This window comes from Erithacus rubecula (assembly GCF_903797595.1).
Source record: "Erithacus rubecula genome assembly, chromosome: 9".
NCBI lineage: Eukaryota > Metazoa > Chordata > Aves > Passeriformes > Muscicapidae > Erithacus > Erithacus rubecula.
This window is the reverse complement of record NC_136660.1, coordinates 27,534,408-27,562,081: the sequence shown is the minus strand read 5'-3', so window position 1 is coordinate 27,562,081 and position 27,674 is coordinate 27,534,408. Positions and strand designations below refer to the sequence as shown.

Genomic DNA, 27,674 nt, shown 5'->3' with positions numbered 1-27,674 from the left:
TTGGAATCAGAATCTCACATGCTTAGAATAAAAGCAGTAGAATTCCTTTTGAAAACAGCCTGGGGGTAAATGCTGTATGTGACTTTAAAATGCAGAGCAAGTAAGTCTGTCTCTTAGGCCATGTGCTGCCTGGGGATTATCATCCCTCAAGTACTACAAGATTTAGCAGCTTATAAACCCTGCTGAAGGACAGTTTGCTGTCTCTATTTGGCATTGCAAACAGAGATTAGAAATTACACTCTTCAAAGCATTTGGAGACTCGGTAATTATTTTCCTTGCTGATCATAAATGGAATCATAAACATCAGGAAAAACCCATATTTTAGGTTTTTGGAAGGTCAAGAATTATCAACAGGTGCAGAGCTATTCAGTATTCAGGAGGTGAGCCTTTGGAGTATCATCCATTTAACTCATGATTTGCTTTTACTTAGCACTTGCATCCTAAAATTCTATCCCCTTCATAATGGGAATGTGAGAGGTCTCACAAAGTTAAATGGTTCTAAAGGTCGAAGAAAATGGGAAAAAAGGAGTTCAAAAGTGGCCTTGAATCCCTGAAAGGACCTTTATTACACATTTCTCTTGAGTTCATTTGGCCAAGGAATTATGAGCTGCCTTCCATTCTGTGTCCAGGGGAGGCATAAGGATGATTCCTGGCAGAGATATTGCCAGTCATGGTAATCATGGTAGTGCCAGCAGCTGGTTTGCTGCAACAAATCTGTCTTACCCTATTAGGCCTGGCTCAACACATGGTTTGATTCTCTGAGACCAGACCCTGGTACAAAGGAGCCCATGGGAAAATATCTGAGTTTGAGGATTAGCAAAACCTGAAAGCTGGTTGTGAAAGAGAACTGGAAGATATAATTTTGAAGATTGAAACTGTGTGATGTTGCTTCCTGTGTAAGATACTGTCCCTGTCACTTGTACCAATGACACCTTGTGCAGCCTTGCAAGGTGATCACTCTGGCTGTGACAGAGCACACCTGGGGGAAAGAGATACACACCACATTACCTAACTGACCTCTTGTATGAGGTTAGTACCTTTTTATGTAACCATATTTATTTAAAGCATTGCTTGTGAGAATGGCTGCTTCTGCTGCATCAGCTGGATGGGAAGGAGCACAGAAGAAATCTAGCAGGATGAGAAAGGCATGGGGGGAAATGTAGGGAGCATGAAAACAGTCTAGTGATGAGATAGGAATAAATTGGACTGGTGGGGGAAAATTTATAAAGGATCAAGATCCCATTTAGTCTTCACTGTGTAAAAGAACTGGCTGTGTGGCTGAGACTAACCAGTGGAGGGGGATGGACTCGAGTCACAGTGGTGTTCCCAAGAGCTCAGTACTGGGCCCAGTCCTTTTTAATAACTTCACTGGTGATCTGGATGAGAGGAGCGAGTGCACCCTCAGTCAGTTCACTGACAACACCAAGCTGGGTGGGAGTGTTGATCTGCTGGAGGGCAGAAGGATCTGCAGAGGGGTCTGGACAGGCTGGATTGATGGGCTGGAGCATTGGTATGGGGTTCAACAGAGTGTGTGGAAATGCTGTGCCAGGGAAGGTTTAGACTGGACATGAGGAGGAATTTCTTTACTAGAGCATGGTCAAACACTGGGCTTCCTAGGGAGGTGGTCAATCCCCAAAGCCTCTCAGTGTTTGAGACATGGACAGTGCCCCTAATAACTTGGTCAGCCCTGAGCTGGGCTTGGTCAGGCAGCTGAATTAGATAATTAATTGTAGTTCCTTTCAACTGAAATAGTATATTCACTTTTATTCTATGAGAAATGGGGTTCTGGGAAAAAGAAGGTCTGATTTTTCTGTGTGTGTGTTTTCAGAGAGGAAGAGTCCAAGAGATCAACATGGTGATGTGAGGGAAGACACACAGGTGGAGTGTTCTCAAGAGGAATAGGCTTTGAAGATTTGAAATGAAAAGCCCAGTTGTAAAATAAATGCTGCAGCATAAATGTTTTACATCTGATCTCCCACACATCAACTTCTGTGCCTTAGTAAGGTTTTTGTGCTGTGCTATGGCAAGAAAGATAGAGCCCCCAGTCAGGGAAACAAACTCTTTATATTCCATTGCAATTTTTCATTCTTAGTACCAAGGGAATGCCCAAGATCACCCTGAAGGCTGCAGCTTGTTTAACACCAATCCCTGCTGTTGTTTGGAAAGAAAGAAGGAAAAATGGAAAAAAAAAAAAAGATTCATAATTCTTGTTTTAATCTTGGGTTTTACCTGCTGATGGTGTTCCTAGTAGCTCCCCACAGAATGGATTCTTGCTGTAACCTATGGCCATAGGAATTTAATGGTGCTGTGTGAACTTGTCAGGTGTCCATGTCAAATCTTGGACAATCTCAAATTCTAAGCAATATCAAAAGTGGCAAGCAGGGATATAAGAGAGGAAAACCCAGGTTCTGATGGCATTGTAGTAGCTGGTATTCCTTAGATGTTGAGAGGTGCTGATCAGACTGTTCCTGTCCTTCAGATAAGGTAAATCTTCTTTTTGATAGCTTTTCAAATTGATTCCTTCAAGTGAACAGCCTCTCCTGGCCTCAGTCCCTATATATTTTGTTAATTATTGAATAGGGAGAATGCTTTTAAAAATTTGTGGTAATCCAAGATTAGAAACATTATTTAATTCTTCTGCAGGACAATGTCATAATTCAAAATAGTCCTGATAACTTCAGCTATATGGTTTGAAATTTTGCAGTTGAATTTCAGTGTCTAGAAGTGTTAAGTGTGGACTTGCAGAGATAAGAAATGGGAACTAATACACACTGATCCTGAAAAGCACACAGAGAATAATGATACTTACCATAATATAGATTAACTGTAATATGCAGTTAATATAAGTGTAATGTATGGTAAATATAGATTGTATAATACTGCTGCCATTCTTTTTCTGGGGTTGTGTTAGCAGGAGATACATAGAGCAGTTGGATAATTTTTCTCTGTTCCTGCTACTAATGAGGACTCTGCTGGATACTGTCTTGGTTTGGACATTGTATTTTTGAAAGATACTGATAAATCATGAGGGAAATTAGTAGAAGGCAGTGGGAATGGTATTAGGAAAAAAAGATATATGAGAAAAGATTAATGGAATTAGGTTTGCTCAGTCTAAAGAGTGGTGATAATTGAGGGATTTAGACAATCTTCAGCTGAGTAAGGGATTCTCAAATGGAGATGTGTTCTGAATTGTCCTGAGAAGCACAGAGAAATATCCTTGTGAAAAATACCAAGTAGTGGTTTTGTGTTGAGTAAGAAATATAGCTGAAACTCCATCTGTGTTAGCTCTTAATAATCTTCATTTTTCAAGCTATCAAGTTAGCTTCATTTTTTTGTTTTTAATAAAGTGTGAAATGAAGAAGTAATCAGTTAGGATCAGTTCTTCATCCTTTGCCCATTTTCAATATCTCTACTACAATTTAATCACTGACATATTTTAACTTAAAATATTAGAGCAATTAATGGCTCTGTAGCCCTTGGCTTCCTATTTCAGAATTCTGGCAAGTGGTTGTCAATGTTTGGATCAATCTAAGCTAATTGGTTTAGCAGTAAATCAGTGGTTTAGCATTAATCTGCATTAAGGTTGCATCATTTAGAGCAACTGAATTCCACTCTGTAGAGTTCACTGCTCCTTCTCCTAAATTCTTTGTTATCGGTAATCCAATAAACAAGAGCAAAATTGTAGCTGCTACTGTTAGTAGGTGCTAGCAAGGAAGATGAGCTAAATCAGCTGTAAATTCAAAGAAATAATGAAAATATTGTGGTTTCCTCTATGGTATATCAATAGGCAACAGCAGCAGTGTGGAGATTGTTCAGTGAAATTGGGGCAAAGATCTCCCCTGCTCTGTGACTCCATAATGCCAATGGGTGCTCTGGCTGGAAAGGGCACATTTTGGCTACTTGCCCCCAGCATTGTTTACAGGGAGTCCTGCTTTTGTTCTGTATCTGATAGAGACTTCCTCTCTTGTGTCTGTCAACTGCAGTTGCATAACCTTGGTGTTTTAATCAACCAGCCCAGAGAGACATGCAGTCCCCTTCCTGGGCAGGACAGCAGCAGGACAGCAGCTCTCCCCTCCAGAGCTGCAAGGGGCAGGAGAGTGGGTCCCTCCTCCTGAGCTCTGCCTCCTGCAGGCAGGACAGATCCAGGTAAATCTGAAATGGAAGCTGCTTCCAAGCTGAAGGACTTCTGGGCTTTCTGACTGGGTTAAACACTGGTGGCACTGGGATGGGAAAATGAAGGTAGAAATTGCTGTTTCTTCTCATCTGAAAGCTGCTCCTTGGGCTTGCTCTGCTTATCCAAAAGGTGAAATAGTGGGAAAATTTCTGAGCAGAGAGAAAGGCATAGGAAGTGGCTGTTCTCACTCATTGCAGCTTTGACTTTGCAGCAGGAGGGAGGGGAATAGAACTGAGAGAGGGGCATGGGCTCCAGCTTCCCTTGCTTCATCCACTCCCATGCATCCCTCATGCACAAAACGTGAATACTGATGGCTGTTGGCTTCTTCTTCTCCTTTATGCCTGTGAGGAGAGGTGTTACTAGGTTGACTTTTTCATACAGGGACCTTGAAAGTGGCTCTCAGTTTGAGATACTTGGTAAATCTCTGTGGTGAAATAGTTAATGGGAAGAGAAAGGAGGAATCAGGAATGTTCTTTACCTAGGTCATGCAGACATAGGGCAGCTGAGAGGGAAAGAAGACAATGGTAGAATGGATAATCGTGGTTTCAGTTTTTGCATTGTCCTGCTTTTGATTTTTTTAGTTATTTTCCTTTAAAGAGTGATGCAGAAACATGGTAACAGGGGATGCTCATTGCTAGTTTGTCACCATGTGAATTAGATGGTTCATCTGTCTGTGCAGCTTTCAATGTAAAAAAAGAAACATGAAACTGTAAAATGCAAAAAAACACAAACCAAATTAGTTTATCAGTCAGTATACATCAGTACAGAAGATATGCCATATTGTTTATTTTTTAAGTTGTTAAACACGTCTTTAAAATGTGTTTCTCTTTCCTATGGAACAGCAGTAAAATAGCTTTTATAGTTACCTTTTAGAAATTCCAGTTGGTGCAGAAGTTGGAATCAGTTATGCCTACTCTCAATTTGTTGTATATCTGCTTAATGCTTTTGTGATGATCCTACTACTGAAACGACAGCAAATAAATTAAGAGGAAGGTTCAAATATGTGAATGTTTTTCCATGCTGAAACAAGTGACCTCTCTAGCCAGAAGATAAAATCATAGCCACAAACAGAAAATTCCAGAAGTTGGAGTAAGGTGATAAAAATTTATTCGCTGTAAAATCTTGTTTGAATATATTAATATTACCTTATGTAGCCAAATTGTATAAGCAACTTTTTAGCTTTCTTTGAGGCCCTCTGTGGTTCATTTGATAGGACACTGGACTGGCAAATACTTGTTGGGAGAGATACATTTGCAGAACAGATTTAGGTGACTCTTTTGAGAGTCCTATTTGTAGTTTAGCGTGGAATCAGAAGAGGAGGAATTGTTCATTTGGCACAGTGACAATTAAATAGTGCAGCTTGATCTAAGGGTGGTTTGTATCCAATGCCCACGTGGTGGGTTGTCATCTCCAGGCACCATGGACTTGTGGAATGCTTTGCTGGGTGTTGTATTGCTGAGGCACACACTAAAGGTTAGTGCTTAGTGGAGGTTTGCAGCACTGCAAAACAAAGAACTTGTTGCTTTACTCTGCAAATTAAAAGATTGGCAGGAAGCTGCTTCAATCTGGTGTTGCATAGAGCTCTCAGGGAGAAATTTGTTAGACCAGAGAGTCTTTACAGCATTCCTGCTGATTTCACTGAGCCAAAAACTCCCAAGACAGGCTGTGGGGTTTATTCTGCACAGTTAATCCAATTCTGAAGTGGATTTTCAATATCAAATCTCCTTAACCTTAGGCATGCACAGTAAAGGATGACACTTGCATGTGTGCTTTCCTGCTGGGGATTCCTGCCTTCCTGCAGTTCTCAGCATTAACTGTGGTGACTCTCAGTGAAGGTTATTATGTTTTTATCAGTGACAATATTGACTGTGTTCATGAATAAGCTCAATCAATTCAGTTTATAGCAGGTGAATAATGATGATTTTATATGGTAGTTCTGAAAAAATACAAAGTTTAAACCACTGTCTGTACTCACTGTACCACATCTCAATTTATTGCTGACTATGTGTGCATACTGTAAAGGTCACACAGGTGTGACCTTTACAAGCATGATCTCCTTTCTAAGGATTAGCAAGGCCATAAACTGTTTGGAAGCCATTTTTTACATCAATAACACAAATGTATGTTCAGAGATAAATGTTTGTACATACCTGCAGCCAGAAGATTTACCCATTAGTGAGCTTCTATATTTTTGGATCATATTATATTAATGATATTATATGATATTAATTATATTATATTTATTATATTTATTGGCAAAGCAGAATAATGTAACCATGTTTTCTCATCTGTTTCTAAAGATAATCCGATGGTTTCAGGTGTTTTTTTACATAAGTGTGTGTGTTAAGCTTCTTAATATTTTGAACAAAGCCAAGTGTACTTGTTTCTTATTTTATTTTGCAACAGATTAGTGTTTAGTCTTACTCTTTATTTTGCAGACTATTACTGTTCTATTGAATAACAGCATGCTAAGAAAATCCTGCTTCCAAGAATCTCAGAAAATCAGATTTTGTTTTAAGAAATCCAGATGTCTTAATAGATCAAAACCTCACAAATGTTTTATTGCCGAGGAGTCTGACTTGAAAGAATATAAAATTATTATATTTTTAAAAAAGCACCAAGTCTAAACCACCAAATCCTGGCAGATAAGAATGATTACACTAAGCATTTTACTGAATCAAGTGATTGATGTATTTGCTGAATTTTAATTTCTTTTACTCTGAAAGAAAGATGGCATGTGATTTTAAACACCAATATTGCAGACTGATCTTGTTGAAAATGTCATGACACAGGTGCAGGGAAAAGCCCAGCACAGCAGAAAGGCAGGAGTCAGAATCCAGACCCTCAGGCATTAGCATTATTTTTTTGTTTTGTTTTTAATTAGGATTAAAACCACGAAGGAGATGAATTTCTTGTGTTCGGACTTGGTTGTTATTTATAGTACAGAGAGTTTTGCAACACTTTTAGCTACCAGCTAAAAGTGAGCAAAATGGAGATGAATTTAGCTAGTTACAAGGTCTTTTAAAGCTAAATAGTTTTATAAAGAGCTAACACCTACATTTTTCAAACTTTTGACCTAATAACCAAACACCTGTGACTTGCAGTGTAGCACTATCCAACCAAAAAGTACTACCCAAATCTAGGAGGAAAGAAGGAGACAGAAAATGACAACACTCAAGAACCTTTATTTTGTTTTATTAATATATTCTAAAATAGTAATAAATTCAAAACCATTCACTATGTGAAACTACACGCTTCTATACTACCTACATACCTGTGACTCCAACTCCATCACTTAAATTTGGAAGCCTTCTCCAAGGCCTCAAGTCAAAAGTGTTTTCCTGGGGTGTAATTTTGTAAAAAACCTAATGCTGTAATTGAGATTTCACAGAAATGATGTCTCTCTGTGTTGATTGACTTGGTTGGACAGTGGTTAAGCAGTAGAAGCCTGGGGCAGCCTTTCTTGTCAATACTTTCTTCCAGGCTGTTTGCTGGAAGCAAAGACATTAAACTGATTATATTTTCCTGGATATTATTTAGTGGAACAACTTCTCCGCTTTCTTTTTCTGTTTTCTACCTGCCTTTTCCCCTCATTTCTTTTTGAACAACAGATATCAGTTTAATTTTGAAGAAATTGTACAAAAACTGTGTGCTGATACTTCTAAGCCATGATCTCATCTGTGAAGAATGAGTGCAAGATAAAAATATGAACACCAGCTTTTAAGATGAGAATAACAAACCTTAAATCACAGCTAAACTGCTTAGTATCTTACTCATACTTTTTCAATATTATCAAGGTGCAAGAAATAGCAAAACAAATTGGTTTAACTCTTTGCCCTTGTGGAGTGATCTCAGTATGGCTCTCATGCCTCTTTTTGAATGTACAGGATATTTTTCATCAGCAAATAACAGCAACATGAGCATGTTGTGTAGCTGTAGTGTACTCTTTGTGACTCTTCTACCCACACTGTATTCAAGGAAGAGTTTATTTAGTTTGTACAGTGTAAAAGGTATTTAAAGAAAAAGAGTTATTTTGCTTTCCTTTGAAATAGGTACTCCTTAACAACAATAAGTGCTAAGGGATTGTTTCTAAAATGCTATCTACTCCTTTTGCACCTCTAGTTTAGGATATCTGAGTCAATTCTGAGTTGTATAACAGGTAAAAATTTTAGCCTTGACTTAGAACAAAGAGATTAAAACCAAAGACCCTCTGGATGTAAAGAGATTTTATTTACAATATTAACCTCTGCTCTTCATATGTCCTTACTCTGGAGTAGATTGCATTTTACTCCTAAATCTCCAGCATAATTTACTGCAGCCTCTATTTTAAAATTACATTTTATATGCATGCTGCTGTAGTCTGCCACTGCAGCACTCATGGCTGAACAATGTGAGATACAGCAGTGCTAATCTCTAGCACATGTGAAAAATGGAGGAATGTACTCAGAGAACAGAAAGTCCACATACCAACAAGCAGCTTCTGTGTCAGCAGCTTTCTGGAACAAAAAAAAATAAAAAAGAATGATCATCACTGCAAGCTTTTTGAGGGTGTCTGAGGATCCCAGGAAAGGGTTAACAGCATCCATGGGTGTGTGTCCATAGGCTGTGCTCTGCACATCAAATCAAATATTTATGAATGAAGGTCAGATGTGCCCCTTTCAGGAGGCTGTCCTCTAACTGTTTACAAAATACAGCTTGAAAAAGAACACGGCCAGGTTGAGTTACAACCTGACATGTCTGATGTGTCAGAAATGTGACATAATGGCACCGTGTTGGTGGGGTTCAGCCCAGCTCCCCACTTGAGCCTCAGATGCTATTAATAGTAACACACTGAGTCATAGGAGCAAGAATGTCAGACTGCCTGTGCTGTGCTGCTCTTACACGTTGGACTGCTAACAATAGAAAGCCAGCCTAGATTTTTTAGAATACAATAACTATTTTTTCCATGCATGTGCCTTCATCTCTGGCTCTTTTTCTCTCTCTCTCTCTCTCTCAGTGATTTATTTATTAAAAAATGTCACTGAATAAGAGATACCTTCTGGGTGAGACAGGCTGGCTTGTTTAATTTATTTCTGTTGTTCTGGGTGGCATTTATATAAAACATCTAAAATTTATTTGCTGCAAATCTTTTTAACGCTGTGTGCGTGGTCTGATTTTTTTTTCAGCAGGTATCAGCCATCTGCTGCTCTGTCTGGCTGATGCCTACAGCTTGGTTCTTTACATTAATATCTCCCTACACAGAGTAGCATGGAGAAGGAATTCCCTTGTGGAGGTGTGAGCACTGTAAATGTAGGGTGCAATATGAATGTAATTTCACTTCTATCATGTAACATAAAGCACATTTTGCACTGAGCTGTGGTCAGGTTGAAGCTTTTGCTCAATGAATCATTCTATATTTTAGCCCAGAATATCTTTATATTTGACCCAGTTCTCTGCTACTGAGATCCCTTCTGTCTTTGACAAGTCAATTCATTTCCATTTGCCATTTTTTCTGCCTTTAAACCACAAATATAAAATTTGGTCTCTAGGCAAAGGCATGAATGACATAGGTTTATTTTGGGGAAGTCACTGGTAGTTAGCTAAAATGAGGAACTAAGTAATAGTGGTAGCAAGAGAGGGTCTCCAAAATCTTGATGATGTCTATATTATGTATTTAAAAAATACAAGTGGCTTGTAAGAAGTATTCAATACTTTGATTAGTCATATTTCCACTCTTTTCTTTATAACTGTGAATAAAAGTTTGCTTGTAAGAATTTGCTTGTTTCCCCTGGCTCTGACTTGCATCTTTTAATAGAAAGCAGAACCTTGGTATATGAAGATGAGACTGGACAATGTTCTAAAGGGTTGGTTTGTTTGTTTATCAGCATCAGTTTACTGACCAATCCTCTCTCAGGAAAACCATAAATCAGAAGGTCAGTTTGCTGCCCAGATTCTGCACTGGTGCTTTGCCTTGTTGGGGATGTGTTGGCAGTGAAATTCCTGTCTCAGTGCTGCTGTTTCAATACACTTCTGTCTTCTCAGGGAGTACCTGTGGCTGTCATCTGCAAAGGAATAACTTAGGAGGAGTCATTGTTTACAATTTTTTTTGTTATTTCAGGATACAGCACTTTGACCCACAGCAAACATTTGTATAGCACTGCCTGTTTTCAGAACCCAGGTGCTCACTGAGCAGTGATAGTTCTCATCTTTATTCTTTTTATTGTTGTTTGAAGTAGAGAATAGGTAGGTATTCCCATCTTGCACAAACTGTATGTTACTCTAATCTGTTCTATGGTCAGTAGGCATTGAGAGACCATTTATTAGCATGTTTTGTGGTCTAGTAATTGCTTTAAAGCTAAATCCAGGAGTGGATAAACTGCTCACCATAGAAAAGCCACTGTGCTGCAGCCTGCCTCAGCACTTGCCTGTGCTCATCTTTGTTTGCCCTCTTGATCCTGGCTCAGTTTGAGTAAATAAAATAATAGGAAACTCACAAATACCACTTCAGCTTTGTGTGTGCGTTGGAGCAGCTCTCCTGCTCTGGCTGCCATCTCCCTCGCAGCCTCTTGCCGTTCATCCCGGAGCAAATCTCAGCATTCCCATTTTGGCAGCTCGGCTGTGCGAGGGCAGAGGAATGCTCGGTGGTGTCCGGGGCTGGAAACGAGGGACGCTGGAATCCCGCATTTGTTCCCGGCGGCAGCTGGAGCTGGGGCTTCCAGCACAAGGGGCAGAATCCACGGGCAGGGATGAGCTGCCATCAGCCATAGGAAAGGACCACAGGGGGAAAAGAGAAGAGAAACGAGAAGGAAAGAGAGTGATGAGCAATCGGACCTGATCAGACCTCCTGGGAAATCCAACCAGGGGAGATCATTATCTGGAATAAGCTGCCTTTTTTCTTTCTTTCTTTTTCCTTTTTATTTTTTTTTTCAATCCATCTCAGCCAAACACTGCTGGAAAAGAGATTGTGTTTAAATTACTTCAGCTAATTCTTGCTGCTTCCACCACGAAGAAAAAATTGTTTGCCATGGTGAAAGAAAAAGGTAATTATGTTTATTGATAGACTGGAGCTGAAACCTAATGTGCCAGCCACAGTCACCTGAGGTTTAAACCTTCTCATTTAAGATGAGCATGCTGTGATTGGCAGTTGTTGTTTTCCTTTCTATAAAAATGCTGTGTGAAGCCCTGCAGTGGATTGCATTGATTATCATTGTACCTGCTTTAATAAGGGTAGAATCTGGAACACATCTAATTTAGTGTGTCTGCACAGTAGGGTCCCTTCTGTGTGTACATGTTTGTTTGTGATTTTTTTCTATAATTTAACACAAGTTGACAGTTCTTTACCTTTATTTGCTGCAGTTCAAGTAGCTTTGACCATTGCAGCAGCTGGTTTAAAATTTTAAAGATAAACATTGATATATTTTGAAGATAAACATTGACTTGAGAGGGTATATTTTAAATTTTAATGGATAAATGGATTATATGGGTTTTTGCAAAATGCTTGAATGTTGCTTCAGTAAACTCAATATCAATTTCAGGTACCTATAAGTAACATTTTCAGCCTCCTGCAGAAAAGTTTGCTAGTTTATAGAATTAAGAAATGGTTGTGGGGTGTTTCCTTGCAGTAATACTGGTCTATGTCATTTACTGTATCATGAAGATGTGAGATATATTCTGAGTTGTATTTGAGTGTACTGGATGTGGTTTGGGGGCATTACATTATCACAGACATTCAGACTCTGTCTCTTCTTTACTTTTGAGGATTCTGTAAATATAGCATGGGAGAAATTCAAACTAGGGAAGAAATAGAAATAAGGAGTAAAGTTGAGTATGAGTGAGCAGTTTTTCACCTTTGAACACCTGTGCTAAGATTTTTTAAGATGCAAATAAAAAGTGAGTGCAAAATGCTAATGCTAAATCTCAGCTAAATCTAGCTAAATGCTTAGATTGAGGAAAGCAGGATAAATGCCTCATATATGCCAAATGCCTGCCACAGTGTGTGATGCATATCTGGAGGATTATAGTAATAACCATTATCCAGTCTATTGATATTTTTTATTGATGAAAGCCTGTGACCCAGCATCAGTTTTATTGACTACTTAATAACTTTGGGATCCCCTATTTCAGATTTACAGGATTACTTTTATAATGTCAGTCGTGAACTGATGACCTGTTACCCCATCAGTGAGCCACACCAGGGGTGGTTTAAATAGGAATTTCACCCCAAATCCTGGAAAGTGCAGGTTTTAGAATCATTTGAATGAACTAAGTCAGTCATCTTTTCAGAGAAATAAGTGTATTGTCGTTCAGTTTGTCATAACTGTTGCTTGTCTTGTGTGATTTTAGGACAGAGCTGCTGGTTTTCTTGAAATGTACATAAAATATGTGTAGCATTCAGGTTTGGCTCTTTTATATGTTTCTGTCCCCTCCCCCAGCTGATGTTCACTTGGTTGGATTCCCTGTGTTATGTGGAGTTGTACCTGAGGAATACTTTGTAAATTCAGTTTTAGCATTTTGCACTATGAAAGTTGTCATTTTCCTGCAAAAAAAAAATTAAAACAAGCCTGTCATTTTTGTAAAAAATGGGAGGAAAAAATCTTCATAGAATAGCAGAAGTTGACAATAAGTGGCTGAAGATCTGAAAAAGACTTGTGTTTAAATTGCTTCCTTTCCTTGTCCCCACTAAGTTTAATGCATCATTATAAATGGCTATTTATGTTTATTTTGGATATAAATATTCTTCTTCCTGTTCACAGAGATAATGGGCTAAAATAACTAAATGCTCTCTTTAATTTTGGAGTGCAATTACTGATATTTCGTATCTCATGGCTGCAGAGGGAGAAAGGATGGTATCTGATAAATATTTTGATTTGATATGTTATTACTTTCAAATAATTTCCCCAACAATTTTTAAACTCTCTTGTTTCTGCCTCAATCTTCTTTTTCCTGTGTTTTGGTAGTGTTTTTTGACTGTTTTTGCTTTTTCTTTGGTTTTTTGTTTTGTTTTGGTTGTTCTTTCCTTTTTTTTCTCTCCTCTGCTTTAGTCAGAAGGTCAGGATTTATTGCTCTAAATGTCACTCTCTACAGTGATACTCTTGCAAAATGCAGTCAGTACAATACAGCTGGTACCCTCCCTTCCAGCCACTGCTGAACTGGAGTTTGAACAGGCTGAAAATGCAGCTCAGTCCTGTGTCATTTCACAGACTTGTTAAGCAGGCACTTGAGGGGCTGGTTTCAGCTAGAAAAATGTAACTCCAATTCACTGAATTGCAAAATGGTTGGTAACAGTTTTTAGCAAATTAGCATGCTTCATTATGCTCATATTGTAGAATGATTTCAGTGTCTGCCTGGTTAGTTCATACACAAAAAAAAAAAATCCTGAGGCCAGGGTGTTTTCTGCTGACACCAAACGGCGCTTCCTCAATTATGTCTGACTGATACCACATTTTCATGTCTCTGTGTACTTATCTATTTCCAATTATGAGCCCTTATTATCTAGTTACTCAGCTAAATTATCACTGTGCTGCATCCAAGAGCAACTTTCTCTCTTATCTTTTAGCAGAAAGAAAGTTTACATGTGCATAAGTGTGTCTCGTTGTTAATTCTCTCCAGCAATTTAAAGCCCATATTGAATAATCTGCATTCTTGCTGCTTCCATGTTGAGATCAGTGTGTGCTTTTGGGAGCCTGCTGGCCAGGTTTCTGTGTGATACAAGTGTTGTAGCATCATTTTTACCCCCATAAACTGAAGATTTAGCCTGATTCTTGGTTTCTTGAGCAGTTGATGAGAAGGCAGCCCTGGAATTCAGGTGCTGGTCTGTGAAAGCATGTTGGTAATCAGCTTACCTGATGGTAAGCTGCTGCTCAGGTACCTGATGAAATCTTGGACAGGATCATCCATGGACAAACCTGTGAGAGTGGATTAGCAGCTGTTCATGCCATGCTTTTGCATGCTTGGAAGATAAAAGGAGAAAATACGAACGGTTGAAGATTTTTTTAGTTAAAGAAGTGGCTTAATGATTTCTGTTCTTCATATACTGATTCTGCTGAAGGGAAGGTGCTGGCACCTACTGGGTACCGAGTTGCAGTGATCTTGATCATGTTTCCATGTCCTCAAACTTCTCTGCAGGTGTTCACTGGTGCTGTCATTCCCTGGGAGCCACACAGAAGGTGCAGGTCACCAAAATGGTGCCATATTCCTGAATTGTTTGGTTCATGGGCTGGTTTGGTCCTGTAGAGAGATTTTGTTCTCTGTTTTTTTTTCTTCTTCTACTTTTGATAAAGCATGATAGTGGTACACCTTCATGATTTGACCAAGAGGACTGGTTTTATTTTTGCAGTAGCTCCAATCTTCTCTTCCATTTGCCAATCCCAAGAGCTGTGAGCCCCCAAAGGAGCTTTTAGGTTTTCTCTGTAGTTGTAATATAAGTGCTTTAGATGGGACTTCCCTTGAAGTGCATGCAAATGTTACCTGTCTGCTAATTTAAATGTGTTCTCTCTTGGGAACTTTGTCTCACCAGAGCTCTGTATATTTGTAGTTTTAGCATTTATTCCTGTGTTAATCAGGAAAATGTTGAGTAATGGGATTTGAACCCTAACACTGTCTCAGTGTCATGGTCGTTGATGAAATATAGTCTTGATTTGAACTCATGACTTTGGAACTTTTTAACCCCAGGTGACCTGGGAAAGTTTGTTGCTTTTGGAGCACATGACAAGATTATGCAATCACACACTGGCAGGGGGAGGATTGGGTTGTTAATTTTCTTTTTGCTTCAGTTTACTTAGTTTCAAATTTAGTTCTGCTTAGCAGTTTGCTTTTGGGGCTGGGCATTCAGACCTATTTTTTTAAATTTTTTTTAAATTTTTTATTGAGGGCATGTGCTGCCTTGTACAAACCACAGAAAAGGCATTTATAAATATGCATAGTAGCAGATGTTAAAAAAAAATCACTTGTAGTTAAAGTACTAAACAATAGAACAGTTTCGTGTTAGAGGCTCTTAAGGTGACCTTGAGGAAGTAATTTGATCTCTTCTTGTGTTAATCTGTAAAATGAGGATAAGAACATTCCTCTTGTCTGCCTTGATTATTTGAATTAGAGATCTTTGGAGCAGGGAGTTTCTTTTACCTTGTTTCAAAGCTGTGACAAGGCAATCTTAGTGCAGGGATTTCACTATTTCTACTTGTACAAAGAAAAAAAAAAGAATATCCAGTGCTATGTGATTATCTTATAAACATCTTATTGCTTTTAAAAGGCAGTGAAATTGTAAAGGAATTATGTTTCTATTGGCACATTTATGGCATTGCTTTTCTGTACTTTCTCTTTCTAAATTTATTTTTAATATTAGGTTTCAAATTGCAGTTCTGGTGTGCAGCATTGATACTGAGAGAAACAAAAATAACCAAGGAGATGCCAGCTCAGGCATGTTTACTGGAGATTTTATTTTTTTTTTTTAATAGCACTTAGTTCATGTGAGGGTACAAATACTCATATCCAAAGCACAGTGTGCAGTCCTGCCATGCCTGACCACTTCCCATGTTTCCCAGTAGTGGAATTCCAAACATTCCTTGCATCCCAGCTGTGTGTAGGAGCCAGCTCTCTGAAGATAGGATGGCAGATATTTTATACTGAGAAATGGGAGAACTTTTGCTATTGATCTCACTGGAGGGGAGGGCTTAGGGGGTCCAGTCATTAAATTTGAGATCACAGAGTTCATGGGTTCAGGTGGTGGTAGAGGAAGCTTTTCCTCCAACTGAAACAGTGAGTGGTGAGAGCCAAAAAAACCCCAGTTTTGAAAAGGGGAGGTTCAATCAATTTAATTTTCTCACAATTAACAAAATTCTGATTGCTGATTCTGGTTTTGAAAATAAAAGCAAGCAAACATAGAAGCACACCTCATGTTCTCTCTGGACACTTCACCTTGCTGGTCTCCAGCCCATGTCACTCACTATCCTCAGCACCTCTGGTGAGGCATGGCTGGGGCAGGACACTGGTACCAAGCCACTGCTGCTCCTCTCATTGTGCTGCTGCTTTTTCCTTACTCAGTTATTTCCACAGAAGTTGCTCTGCTGGCCACAGTTTTTTTGGAGTTGTTCCTCCTCCCAAGTCTCTTTGTCTGTGCTTGAGGCAGCTGCTTTGCCTCAGCATTTCTCCTGCCCCAGCATCATTTTTGTTTCTCTCTTCCCTATGCTTTGGTGTCTTCTCTGTCCTGGCATTGTCTTCTGTACCTCACAGAATCCCAGGGTGGGTCAGGCTGGGAGGGACCACAGTTGGACCTGGTCTCATTCCCTGCTCAGGCAGGGTCACCTAGGGCAAAGGCACAGGATTGTGCCTGGATGGTTCTTGAATATCTCCAGTCAGGGAGACTCCATAAGTTCTCTGTGCAGACTGTGCCAGTGCACAGTGAAGTGCTCTGCTCTCTCTCTCTTGTCTCCTGCTCTTTGTCCTTTCAATGTTTGCTGCCTATGGCTGTGTCTGTGTTTTTGCAGAGGTTCTCTGTGCTCCTCTGGCTCTGTTTTCATGTGCAGTGGGTCAGTTTTGCCATTTGCTGAACTGGTTGGACTGACAGTGATCAGCACAATCCCATCCTTGGCCACCTCCTACACAAGTCACCACTGCAGCATCATCACTACCAAAGCCCTGCTGGTTGTGGTGAATACAATTGAGTGGGATAAAAAATTATATGGTTTCTTTCCTTGGATGAGAATGCAAAAGGAAACACCTCTATAGATAGAGTCTTGGCATAGTAAAATTTAAAAATACATTAAGATAGGGCAGAAAAATATTTTTCCAGAGGGGAGGTAGGAATCTTGTTAGGAAAGAATTTACAAGTTATGATGTAATTTGGCCTGCTACTGTAGGAGAGTCAATTATTTTTGTAGAAAAATTAATGGATACCAGGGGAAAAGACCAACTTCCACTAATCAAAATGTCTTGTGCCCTTTGGGTGGGAGAAGACAGGGAACAGGAATCTTTTTATGTTCTGGGGGCAATCCATAACTAATTTAAAAAGGATTATTTATAACAAAGTTGATTTTCCACCTAGAGGACAGTCAATATCCCCAAAAGAATGATTAATCCTTGCCTTCTTTGAGCCTGGATAACTTTCAGGCTCACTAGGGATCTGTCTAAGGAGAACACTTAGGTATTGTCTTAAGCCTGTTCTGTTCAGCAGAGTGTCTTGTTGAGTCTAATTGAATCACTGGGAATTAAAGCTAAGTAAGTGCTTCAGTATTACCCCAAAGTTAGACCAAATTTTTAGAGGCTGTGTGATATTTTTGGGAAAAAAAAAATAATGCATTTTATTAATGGTGGTCATCATTTTGTGTTTTAGGAGACAGCTAGAGAAATAATTCTGGATTTTATATGCACTGATCATAAAGTGATATAAACCCAGAAATGATAGAAGCCTTGTGTCAATCAATCATGCACATGATCTGTTATTAACACCAGCTGTTCAGAACTGAAATGTTGTTGCTCTTATGCTGTACAACAGAATAATAGGCAGGGTTCTATAAGCACTCTCAGCAGGGTGAGTAACTCCCCAGTTCCCATTGCTGTTAGTACCACTTCAGCATCACACACATCAGTATAATCTACAGGGAAATATTGTGGAACTTTGTTTTAGTTGAGCATCTGGTTCAGAAGCAGTATCTTAAAATTATATCAAATTAAAGAAGTGATCCAAATAGAAATGAAACCTTGCAGAACATTGAGTGTTATTGTTTTGTTACTGCTGTATTGAATGAGAGTCAATGAATTAGTTGTCTGTTCAAAGAAGCATTTGTATTTTCTTTTCTCAAAAAGGATTTGCTGGATTTGAGGGTGTCTGCTTGCTATCCAGCAGTGGAGGTGCTAGCCAGAGGAACAGGCTGTGCTCAAGGGTGTTGTATTGGTCAGTGTTTTCCCTGTTATAGTGCATTTACCATAGAATGTTAACAATTAATAGTCTTTAGGAGTACAATTATTTATTGTTGATATAATATACCTCAGAAACTGACTTCTGTGCTGCAGTGTTTTTAAGGTCTGGGTGCCAACATGGGCAATTAAGCACAGGGCAGGGCTTCTGAAATGTCTGGTTTATCAGCTCTGTACATGGCAAACTATCCTGGGCATCAGGAGCCCCGTGAAGATCTATGCTGCTCATTTCTGTGGCTGCCTAGTTTTAGTTTGAGGCTGTGTAGCTCAGTCCTTAGAAAAGCCAGAAGTGAGGGTGGTACTGAGTGATGGGCATTTACAAGATCCTTGATTGGAGGAGGGTTTCTGAGCACAGGACACAGAGTTTCTGTGGTTCAGGGGTTGGTTGAGGACAGGTCTCTGCAAGGTGTTCTGAAAAAATCCCTTGGGGAGATTCCTGGTGGTAACTGAGAGGAGATTTTCTGCAGATTCTGTTTCAAAAGCATCTGAGAGACCACTGACTTATGTAGGACAGCGTTCCTCACCAGATAATCTCAGGGTGAACAGAAGGAGAATTGATTATTAAAATCAGCATTTTATATTGACTTACTTCAGAAGGAAATTTAATTCCCTTTACTGCATGGGATACTCATGCAGCCTCTAAAAAGGATGCATAAGGGAATTGTGGTGACTTTGTTGCCAAAATCCCCACATGGGATGCTGTTTGGGTAGCTGAGAGGCCTGACATTTGAATGCTACCACTTATCAGTAAGCCAGAATTTCCACGCTGTCTGGAAAAAGCAGTTGGTTTTTGCTAACTTCAGCAACTTGCTTTCATGTAGCCTTGAGGGTCCTTAAGGATTTGCACTGAATAATTTGACACTTCTGTTTATTCATTGTTGTAAGATTTTGATAGTTGACTTGATGATCCTTGTGGGTCCTTTCCACCTCAGACTATTCTGTGATTTTTAAGATAGAGACATCAAGTGACCTGTATGAGATGGTTGCTCAGAGTATGTTGAAGAGCTCTTGAATTTCTAATTACCACTGTCCTATGTTCGAAGAAAATCACTCTTTTGAAATAGTGAATGATCCTCTTGTGCATGTCAGATGTGTTGAAGGCATAACTCAATTTTTTTTGCCACTTGACTTATAAACAGTTCCTTCATGTTAGAGACTTGCAGATGTTGGGTGTGAGAAGCAGATGTTTAGCATGATCTTCCAGCCCTTCAGCCAGGAGTTTTGAAGGGTGAGTTGATTATCTTGAAATACTGTCCCTCAGAAGTTGGTGGTGGAAACAAATGCAGAGAACCTTTGTGGATGTGATGAAGATCAAGAAGGGCATTCCAGAACATCAGATAAGAGAGTCTGGATTCACATTCTCTTTATCAGCCAATTTTTATGGTGATCTGTCTTGTGAAAAATTACTCTGTACTGATGCAGAAATATGGCAGAATAAATTGACTTTGTGCTTCTCCCCTTTGGCTTGCTAACCACTAATCAGCAATCCATCTGTTAACAATCATGTTGAGTAATGCAGGAATGCAGGTTTTGATTCAAAGACAGGCTTGGCTTAGTCAACATTTGTTTGATCATCATCTGTTTCTCAGCATGTCTTAGTTTGCTGCATACTTCTTTTCAAGATTAGTGCCTTTTCATTACTGAAAACAGTTTTAAAACTCCCTATTGCTTTTTCTGTTTGAGCTTAAAACAACTCCTGACCATACTCAGTTAAGAAGCTGTTCTTGACTCTTTTTTGAAAGGATTATAGTTTTTCTTAAGCAAATACAAATGTAATAATTTTGTCAAGCCCTTTTGTTCCTGCTAAGTGTAGATGATGCTCTAGAATGTGCTTTTATTCACCTGCCAAGTGATCAAAGGCAAACATGTGTGGACAGACACGGCAGAAGTTCCTCCTTGCTGCTGTTTTAGAGAATGACAAACTCTTCTAAACAGCTCTGATGCTTTTGTGTTGAAAGAGCATCAGTAGATCTGCTGCAGTTTCACTGGACTGCAGAGCTGAGTTGGCACTGAAGTGTTTCTGCCTGACAAAGTGAGAAATCACTCAGGCTCCTGGTGGGTCCAAAGCAAGGGTGGGATATCCTGAGGCTCCTGATCAGCCATAAGGGTCACATCCCAGTCACATCCATGCTTTGTCACTGAGAAACTGTGGAAATTGTACAATAAAGCTGCAGACTGTCAGAATCTGTGGTGGAATCCCCAGAGTGTCCAGATAAGGATATAAGCCCTACATAAACACAACCAAATTTACTTTATCTCTCAATCGCTATCAAAGGAAAACTGGATCCACCAAACACATTTATTTTAATGGCAGAACCATCACAGGTATATTGTTTTATTTTGTGTATGTTTTGGATCTTATTTCAGATAGGATCAAGCAGGTGCTAGTGTTAAATATTTCACTTAATACTGAACCATTCATATGCATAAATCTTTATAGGCCTGAGGCCTTAGGCCCTGATCTTGTATGCTGTTCTGTGGGGAATTAATTGCAGTATCAAAGCTTGAGATAGCAGAAGAGGCATGGGAGGAGGATAGGAAGCAGCAGGAAAAATAGAGAGAAAATAAGCATGTTTGCACTTGTGTTCTGAAACTTTGAAACAAATGTGGGTTTTTTTCTGTGCTGTATTTTTAAAGATTAATATTTCCTTGCCTTTTTGCACATGTGTGTGTGTGGCAGAAAGGGCTTCTTTTTTTGGTAAATAACATGGGAGTTGTCTCTCATTTATTTATGGTGTCAGTTGTTAATATTTTGGGTTATTGCCTGGCACTCACATCTCTAAATTTGATATTTCATTCTTTTAGCTGCATTAACTCTATGTATGGGTTATGTATACCTAAAAATAGGAAAATATTTAAATACTGTTTTCCTTGATTAAAAATAATTCATGTTTCATCTCCTGTTTTTAAAATTTGCTTTTTGGTATTAAAGCCTTTGCATCTATTTCTGTGCAATGTTTGATATCTTTGCTTACAACTTTTTCTCAAATGTTGTTTTTTAGGAAATACCCTAATTTATCATTCTAATTTATCTACTTAAACTTGTAAATGTCTTTATAGGTTATTTTTCCTCTTAAAAATTAATTTTTTGAGGAAGCAATGCACCTGGTTTCTAGACTGGACATGTGCCATCTCTTCTGTTTAGCATTTTGTGAAAATCTTTTAGTTGCTGCAGAAGCTGCCAAGAGATGTGGAGGATGGGGTGCTACCAGTCTGTTCATCACTGTCTTGTAGTCAGCCCCACATCTGGCCACGAGATGCTATTTTGAGGATAGATATCTCTGGTGTCCATTGTTTATTGTAGCTGAAGAACTGAGGCTGAGAAGCACTCATTATGATGAGAATTTAATTGGGCACACAAGAAAAGCATAATTTTTCCTTAGGTCTTCTCTCTGTTGAACAAGTAGAGTCCAACCAGAGGTGGAGGACTGGGGCATTGGCAGTAATTCTGTCTGGATCTAAACCAGAGCAGACTTGGGCTGTGCTGTCTCTCTTTACATGACTTTCTCCCCTAATCCTTCTTCCCTCTGCTGCCCTACTTGCTGAGCTGTAACTTCCATCCCACCAACACCCCAAAAAATGAGTGGGAGGTAAAATGGGGTGTTTGGAGTGTCTGGAGCCTTGTGCTGCCACTGGGAGCACTGGCCAGCCCATTATGCTCTCACATGGTGTGGGTGCCACAGCTCACCATGACCTGGGCACTGACTTCTGCAGGAAGAGCTGCTGCACTGCCATGGTCCTGTTTGCATCTGCTGTTTTCAGCAGCAGATGAATTGTAAGGGGAAAATGATAATACTCTTATGGAAAATGTGAGAAAACATTTCAAAACTGGCAAAAAGCTACCAAGTTGAAGATTTTTTTTTCTGCCTTGTTTTAAAAATAGTTACTCTGGATATCTGTAGACAGCACAAATAGTTTTAAGACAAATTGGCACACTGTAGGAGTGATACAGACAAATTTGCAGGAAGAATGAGCTTTATAATGATTTGTCAGACCTGATTTGAATGGCAGTAGTATGAGCTAGCTACAGTCTAGGATTTTCCCTTAGGCTTTCTCATACATGTGTAGGCAAGCAGCTTGCAAGTATCTCTTCATGGGAGTGCCTCCTCCCAGGATTTCCTGGAATTCCTGAAGATCCCTGTCAGATACCTGTGGCTAATGACTGCAGTGATATCTTTATCAGTCCCTGGCAGCTGGGGGGTTTGATTTCCATCTCAGTCACTGCTTGGTCACCTTGCCTGATAGGATTCTTACAGATCTGAGATTCAAGAGCTGAGTCTGCAGATAAGCAAAATGACAGTGCATTTTCACCCTTCTTTTAAATAGGCATTTCAGTACCTCCTGGAGTCTCCATTGTGCTGGGCTTGTACAAAAGAGGAATTCCTTGGAGACTGTATGGGCTATAGTCAGACAGGCTTTACAAACCAGGGGTTACAGACCCTTATCTCTGAAAGAAACACAAAGGATGGGAGAAAATTACTTCTCTCTTTGCAGCAGAGCATGGAGAAGAAGTGACAAGGCAGATTCCATTCTTGAACTTGATTGTCTGGGTCTTTACAGCATCTTTCAGCTCAAAACATATTTTTTCCCAGCTTGCCATCCTGTGCCCATCTGCCTTCCTCTGTTCTGTCCCAAGCAAGGGGCTGCACTAACAGTGGAGCTGCTTGGCAGCATCAAACAATGAGGGAATTTTATTTTCTAATTCAAAAACTTTATTTGCAAATTTTGAACTGCAAATCCTGTAAATTAGTTTAAGAAAACATAGCCTCCAAGGCCATATAAAAAAGTACAGCTTATTGAAAGCAGAAAGGAGTGAGGAAAATTTTAAACAAGCTAGGAAAAAACTTGGAGTAGTTTCATACCATTACATCTGTGCTTTATTTTCTGTCCTTAATAGTTCAGTCCAGCCAAGAAAACACAGCAACTGAAAATCAGCATGTCAGAGAGCATACTGTCTGTGTCAGGCCACTCCTAAGATATAAATGACAAAGCTGTGTCATTCTGAGGATCCCCTTGCCCATGCTGTGCAGCAGAGCACAGAGGTTGTGGAGCTACAAGTCACAGAGATTCTGTATCCTAGAAAAAAGCTTGAAGTTACACATTCTACAACATGGGTAGAGTTGACTGAACATAGCTTCAGGTTTATTTGTGGAGATACCCGTGCAAATGGAAGAAAAATTACTTTTAAAAGAACAGTAGCTCATATAGTCTTTAAATTTAGAGGAAGCTCCTTTTTTTAAATTGCAGTTTAGAGTAGAACTAAACTAAAAATATTTTGTGACTCCACCTTGCAGCATTCCCATAGCAAGGTGTTTCCCAGAAGCTTTTCTGACTTCCAGTTAAAAGCCAAGATACTTCCTGGCTGGCAGCAGACTCATGGAGTCTTGCCAGCAGGAATCTGCAGCTAAGAATCCCTTAGCTTGAGCCTTTGATTTCCTAACACTCCTATGCTCAGGGAGAGAATCATCAATAAAGAAGGCTGCAGTATTTATTTTCTTTGTTTTCTTTATTTCTTTATTCAGCTGCATACTCTTCAGGTAATTGCTGTAATTTCCATTTCAGAAAGCTTTGTTGTGAATACTGAGGTCTAAATTCTATCTGATGCAACAAAAAATAATTGTTTTTAAACGCTCAGACAAGGATCTGCTGAAAACACCCTGACAGACCAATTTTCAACTTTGCACAGCAAATTAAGTCTTTAATTTTGCTCAGAAAACACCTTTGGTTTCTCATATGAACATTGAGTTGTGGTCTTTTCTATCTCCTTTTGTTTTTAATTATTTCTTTGCAGGTCTGAGGTTTTGAGATATTTAGATAAAATGCAGTAACAAGTGCTCTCAAACTGTTAGAGTTGCTTTGAATTCACATCCATGTAGCAAATGTACACCCAGTTGCAAAATGTAACAAAATCAACATAGCTTGATTTACAAGGAGATATAAGGAATGACAAAGTAATGGTGAAATGTCTGCAGAGTGATGTTAGCACAAAGCAACCAGTGGCAAAGACTATTTTCCTCACAGATAAAGCTGCTATTGATTTTTTTCTATTCTTTTTATTTCTTCCTGATTTAAATTATATAATCCAGACTTTCCAGTTTTCCCAGTCAGTGTCTGTGTTACTTTGGGTAAATTGGATATTTAATGGGACATTGATTTGTATTATTTGAGACCTAAATGAGTTTAAGAAAGCATTAATTATTCATTGATTATTCATTTAAGCTGGTCTTGAAAGCAGGAATAGAAGTCTCAATCTAGTTTATCTTGAAAAGTTCTTTGCGTATCTCTGACCAGAGATTTTATTTGTTAGTCAAAAAAACACCAGTCCTCAGGCAATGTCCAGCAATCTTACACAAAAGCACCCATGCACCTTGTCATGCTGGGATGTGACAGGCTTTGTCACAGGTGTCAATTCACATCCTTGCATGGAACTGGCAAGAACTTAACCTGTGTTTATGTTACACACCTGTGCTGTGGTGTGAAGACAGTTGTGAGTCCTGGTACTGAACCAAGAACTTCACTGTCTTAGGTGCTTATGTGACTTTTCCCATTCCAATCCCTTGGAACCTTGTCATGGTATTTATTCTCACATTTTTCTCCTATTCTCACATTATTCTCACATTATTCTCACAGCAGGCTGAGGATAACAGTGCAGTTGCACCTGGCTTATAGTCACAGACACTGCAGACACAGAGAAAATAAAATATTCAGATAATTTAAATTTAAGCTGGTAGATTCCAGGCTCAGTGACTTATCTGAATTTAAACATATGGCTTTATTCCTTTAGGGCTAGGGGAAATCATCCAAAGAGCCCAGGTATCTGTTGTGGAGCAGGGGTTGGAATCTGGGTTATCCAGGTTCTAAATTAATGATTGTCAGTGATTGTACTGTCTGTTGTTAATTGTCTTAGACATCATCTAGAGTTGCCTTGTTACATCATGTGCAGTCTGTGGTGCCTGAGAAGATCTCCAAGTTGCTGTGGGGAGGGTTGGTGCAGGCAGAGCCTGAAATATGGATTCAAGGTGTGAAATCCCTGCAAGGCTGTGAACCCAGCTCCTGACTCAGACCTTTTCAGACCCAGAGCAGCTTAAAACTGACACGTCCAGTGAGCTGACTGGGCTTCAGTCAGAAACATTTCAAAAAGCTGCTTGTAAAGGTGTTTCTCTTTCTTTAAATCTCTGTTCTGTCCTGGCTGGTAGCTATGAAAGGTCACCTGTGCCTCTGAAAAGCCTTGTGTGTATTGCTGCATCCAAAGGAAAAAGCTTACAAGCAATTCCTTGCAGGAGGGTGAAAGTCAATTACTCGATTTTGACCTGCAATGTCAAATGGAGGCCAGTAAGACAAGCACCATAATTAGCTTCACTTAAGAGATCAGCCTGGAAATAGCAACTAACAGTATTTGTATTCATTTAAATGGCTTTAAAGGCAGAACTGGAAAGAAGCTGCATCATTGGACCAGCCTTGAAAACAGTTATTTACTCTCCTGTAAAGAGCAGAGACTTGTGTTTCAGATCAATACCAGAAGATCTGGAACCTGGTGTGCAGAATGTCAGGGTGTCCTACACATGTGAGGTAGAATAAGCAGAAATATTCCAGGAACAGATTTCACATTACGCCATATAAATCCTAGGGAGCATTTTCCCAAATTTTTTATCCATTTCCTCTTGTGAGCAACTTTAAAAAGTCCACACTGCTAACTTTAGCTTGCATCAGGCCCATCTCAGTCTGTCTGGATCTGAGAGGAAATTTTGATCATAATAATTTAATTTGTTATTAGTCTTCTCTGTGTTTGTCTTTTATTCTTTCTTCCCTACTTCCCTTCTCTCCTTCTTTGTTTCCTTCTTTCTTTCTTTCTTTCCTATATATTTCCTTGGTTGCCAGTGAATAGTTTTGTTTTTAAAAACTCAAAAAAAGGGTATTGCATTGCAGACTATTAGATGAGGTTCACTCAAGGTAAGGCATTCAGTGAGCTTTTACTTCACTGGAGCTGCTAATTGAAATACTGGTTGGCATTACCAGCTGAATTCTGTTCACTAGGATGGGCTGAATAACTGCTCAGGGGAAATAATTTAAGTGAGGCTACCAGAGAAAGAGGTATTAAAAACTTCAAGTTTGAGAAGAGGAATTCAGCCATTTTCTTTGAAGTTTGGTGTGGAAGATGTGAGTAGTGATAAGAAGAAAAGAATAACAGTTATCATATTAGTTTGGCTGGATGTGTCTAACAAAAATTGCTTAGAATATTTATTATTGTCTATTCTTGATGCTGTTACTCCCCTAATCACATATTCAGCTTTTTTATTATCAATCATATATTTATGTAATGCAAAATGATAGCAGCATTTTGTAAGGCATTTGTAAGTAAGGCATTTATAAAGGGGAATAATGTAAAAAGACTTAATGGAGTGCTGAGGCTTTTTCCTTAGAAATCCATTGAAGAAGGGAGGAATCTGGTGCAATAAATATGAACAAGGTATCTGTAATATTGCTGCATAAGCAGTAACCTGAAAAACAGCATAGTCCTGGCTGGGGTGATGCCAGGAACTGATCAGGAAAGAAAAAGATCTTGAGAAAACTGAGGTAAAATAATGAAGATATTTCCCACTGACAGTGAGTGTGGTGTACCAGCACTCAGTCCTTTGCAGGCCAGGAAAAGTAGGACAGGAATGGTATAAAGACAGAGGCGTGGGCAGAGGCATGTTTTCTCTGAAATGTTCTGATGAGCACCACTGGTTTGAGAGCAATATTACAAGGAGGAAAGCTTTCTTCTGCTAGAATGGGATGTAGGAGGGAGAACTGAAGGAACATAGGTTTGTTTGGGAACATTCTGGGTAATACTTTCCACTTCAAACAGTTCAGTTGAGATTAAATCTTGCTCCAGTTTACACCCGGGCACTTCTGTTAGGGCCCCAAGCTGCCACATCTGAAGAGAAAGTTAAACATGTTTTACAGAAGCCAAATGTGGAGCAATTAAACTTTTATTACGACCATGAAATCCACAGACTTTTCCTGTTCTTATCCAGGCTATGCTATGGGTGGTTGGGTAGCTGATTGCCACTACCTGGAATTGTCTTCCTGACAATATTGCAAATAGTTTTAGGGTAATTTCTGCCTACTCAAAGTGTCTCTAATTGGCATGCAGAGTAACTTCTGCTAGAGTTCATGGCAGTAGAGACAAATAATATTGGTTTCTTTCCTCTTCAGGAGTGCTTTCCCTGCATTAGGTATCTGCTGTAGCAAAAAAGAGATGTTTGTAGTTTATTTTTAGTGTAGTCATTTGCATACAGACTATCTGGTTCATCTGGTTTCCCAGAACTTGATTTGGAATTGCTTTCCTTCAATCCTTTCTGTTTGGATTATATTCTTTCTTGGATTAAACTAGTTTAGTTTTGTTTCCTTGTGTGCTCTTGGAAAGAAAATGGCAGACATTCTGAAACTTTGTGGCACTGACACCAGGAAGGGAATTTTTCCTTAACTTTCTGTATCAGCCTCAATGGAAAGAAGTAGTAGTTGATGTGAATGTCTTAAACTACTGGTTTATGAAACTACTATATTTAAATAAAATGCTGGTAACTTCTTGGGTGAGCATAAAACATGACATTTGTATCGTGATGTA

At 39.2% G+C, this 27,674-nt stretch overlaps 1 protein-coding gene across 17 annotated transcripts in view; it reads left to right on the top strand.

Annotated features, from left to right (window-relative positions):
* ABLIM1 (actin binding LIM protein 1) overlaps positions 1-27,674 on the top strand; it is a 186,943-nt gene that overhangs the window by 62,699 nt on the left and 96,570 nt on the right. The window contains exon 1 of one of the 17 annotated variants that reach the window (XM_079312951.1): positions 4,121-4,146. The exons of 14 other annotated variants lie outside the window; for them this stretch is intronic. Coding sequence is in view for 2 of the 3 variants with exons in the window: in XM_079312957.1 (XP_079169083.1) it covers positions 11,178-11,193 (16 nt within the window). In the remaining variant the exon portion in view is untranslated. Of the gene's footprint in view, positions 1-4,120; positions 4,147-10,880; positions 11,194-27,674 lie in introns of those variants that run through there. 2 more of the 17 variants (XM_079312957.1, XM_079312944.1) reach the window with 2 other exon arrangements.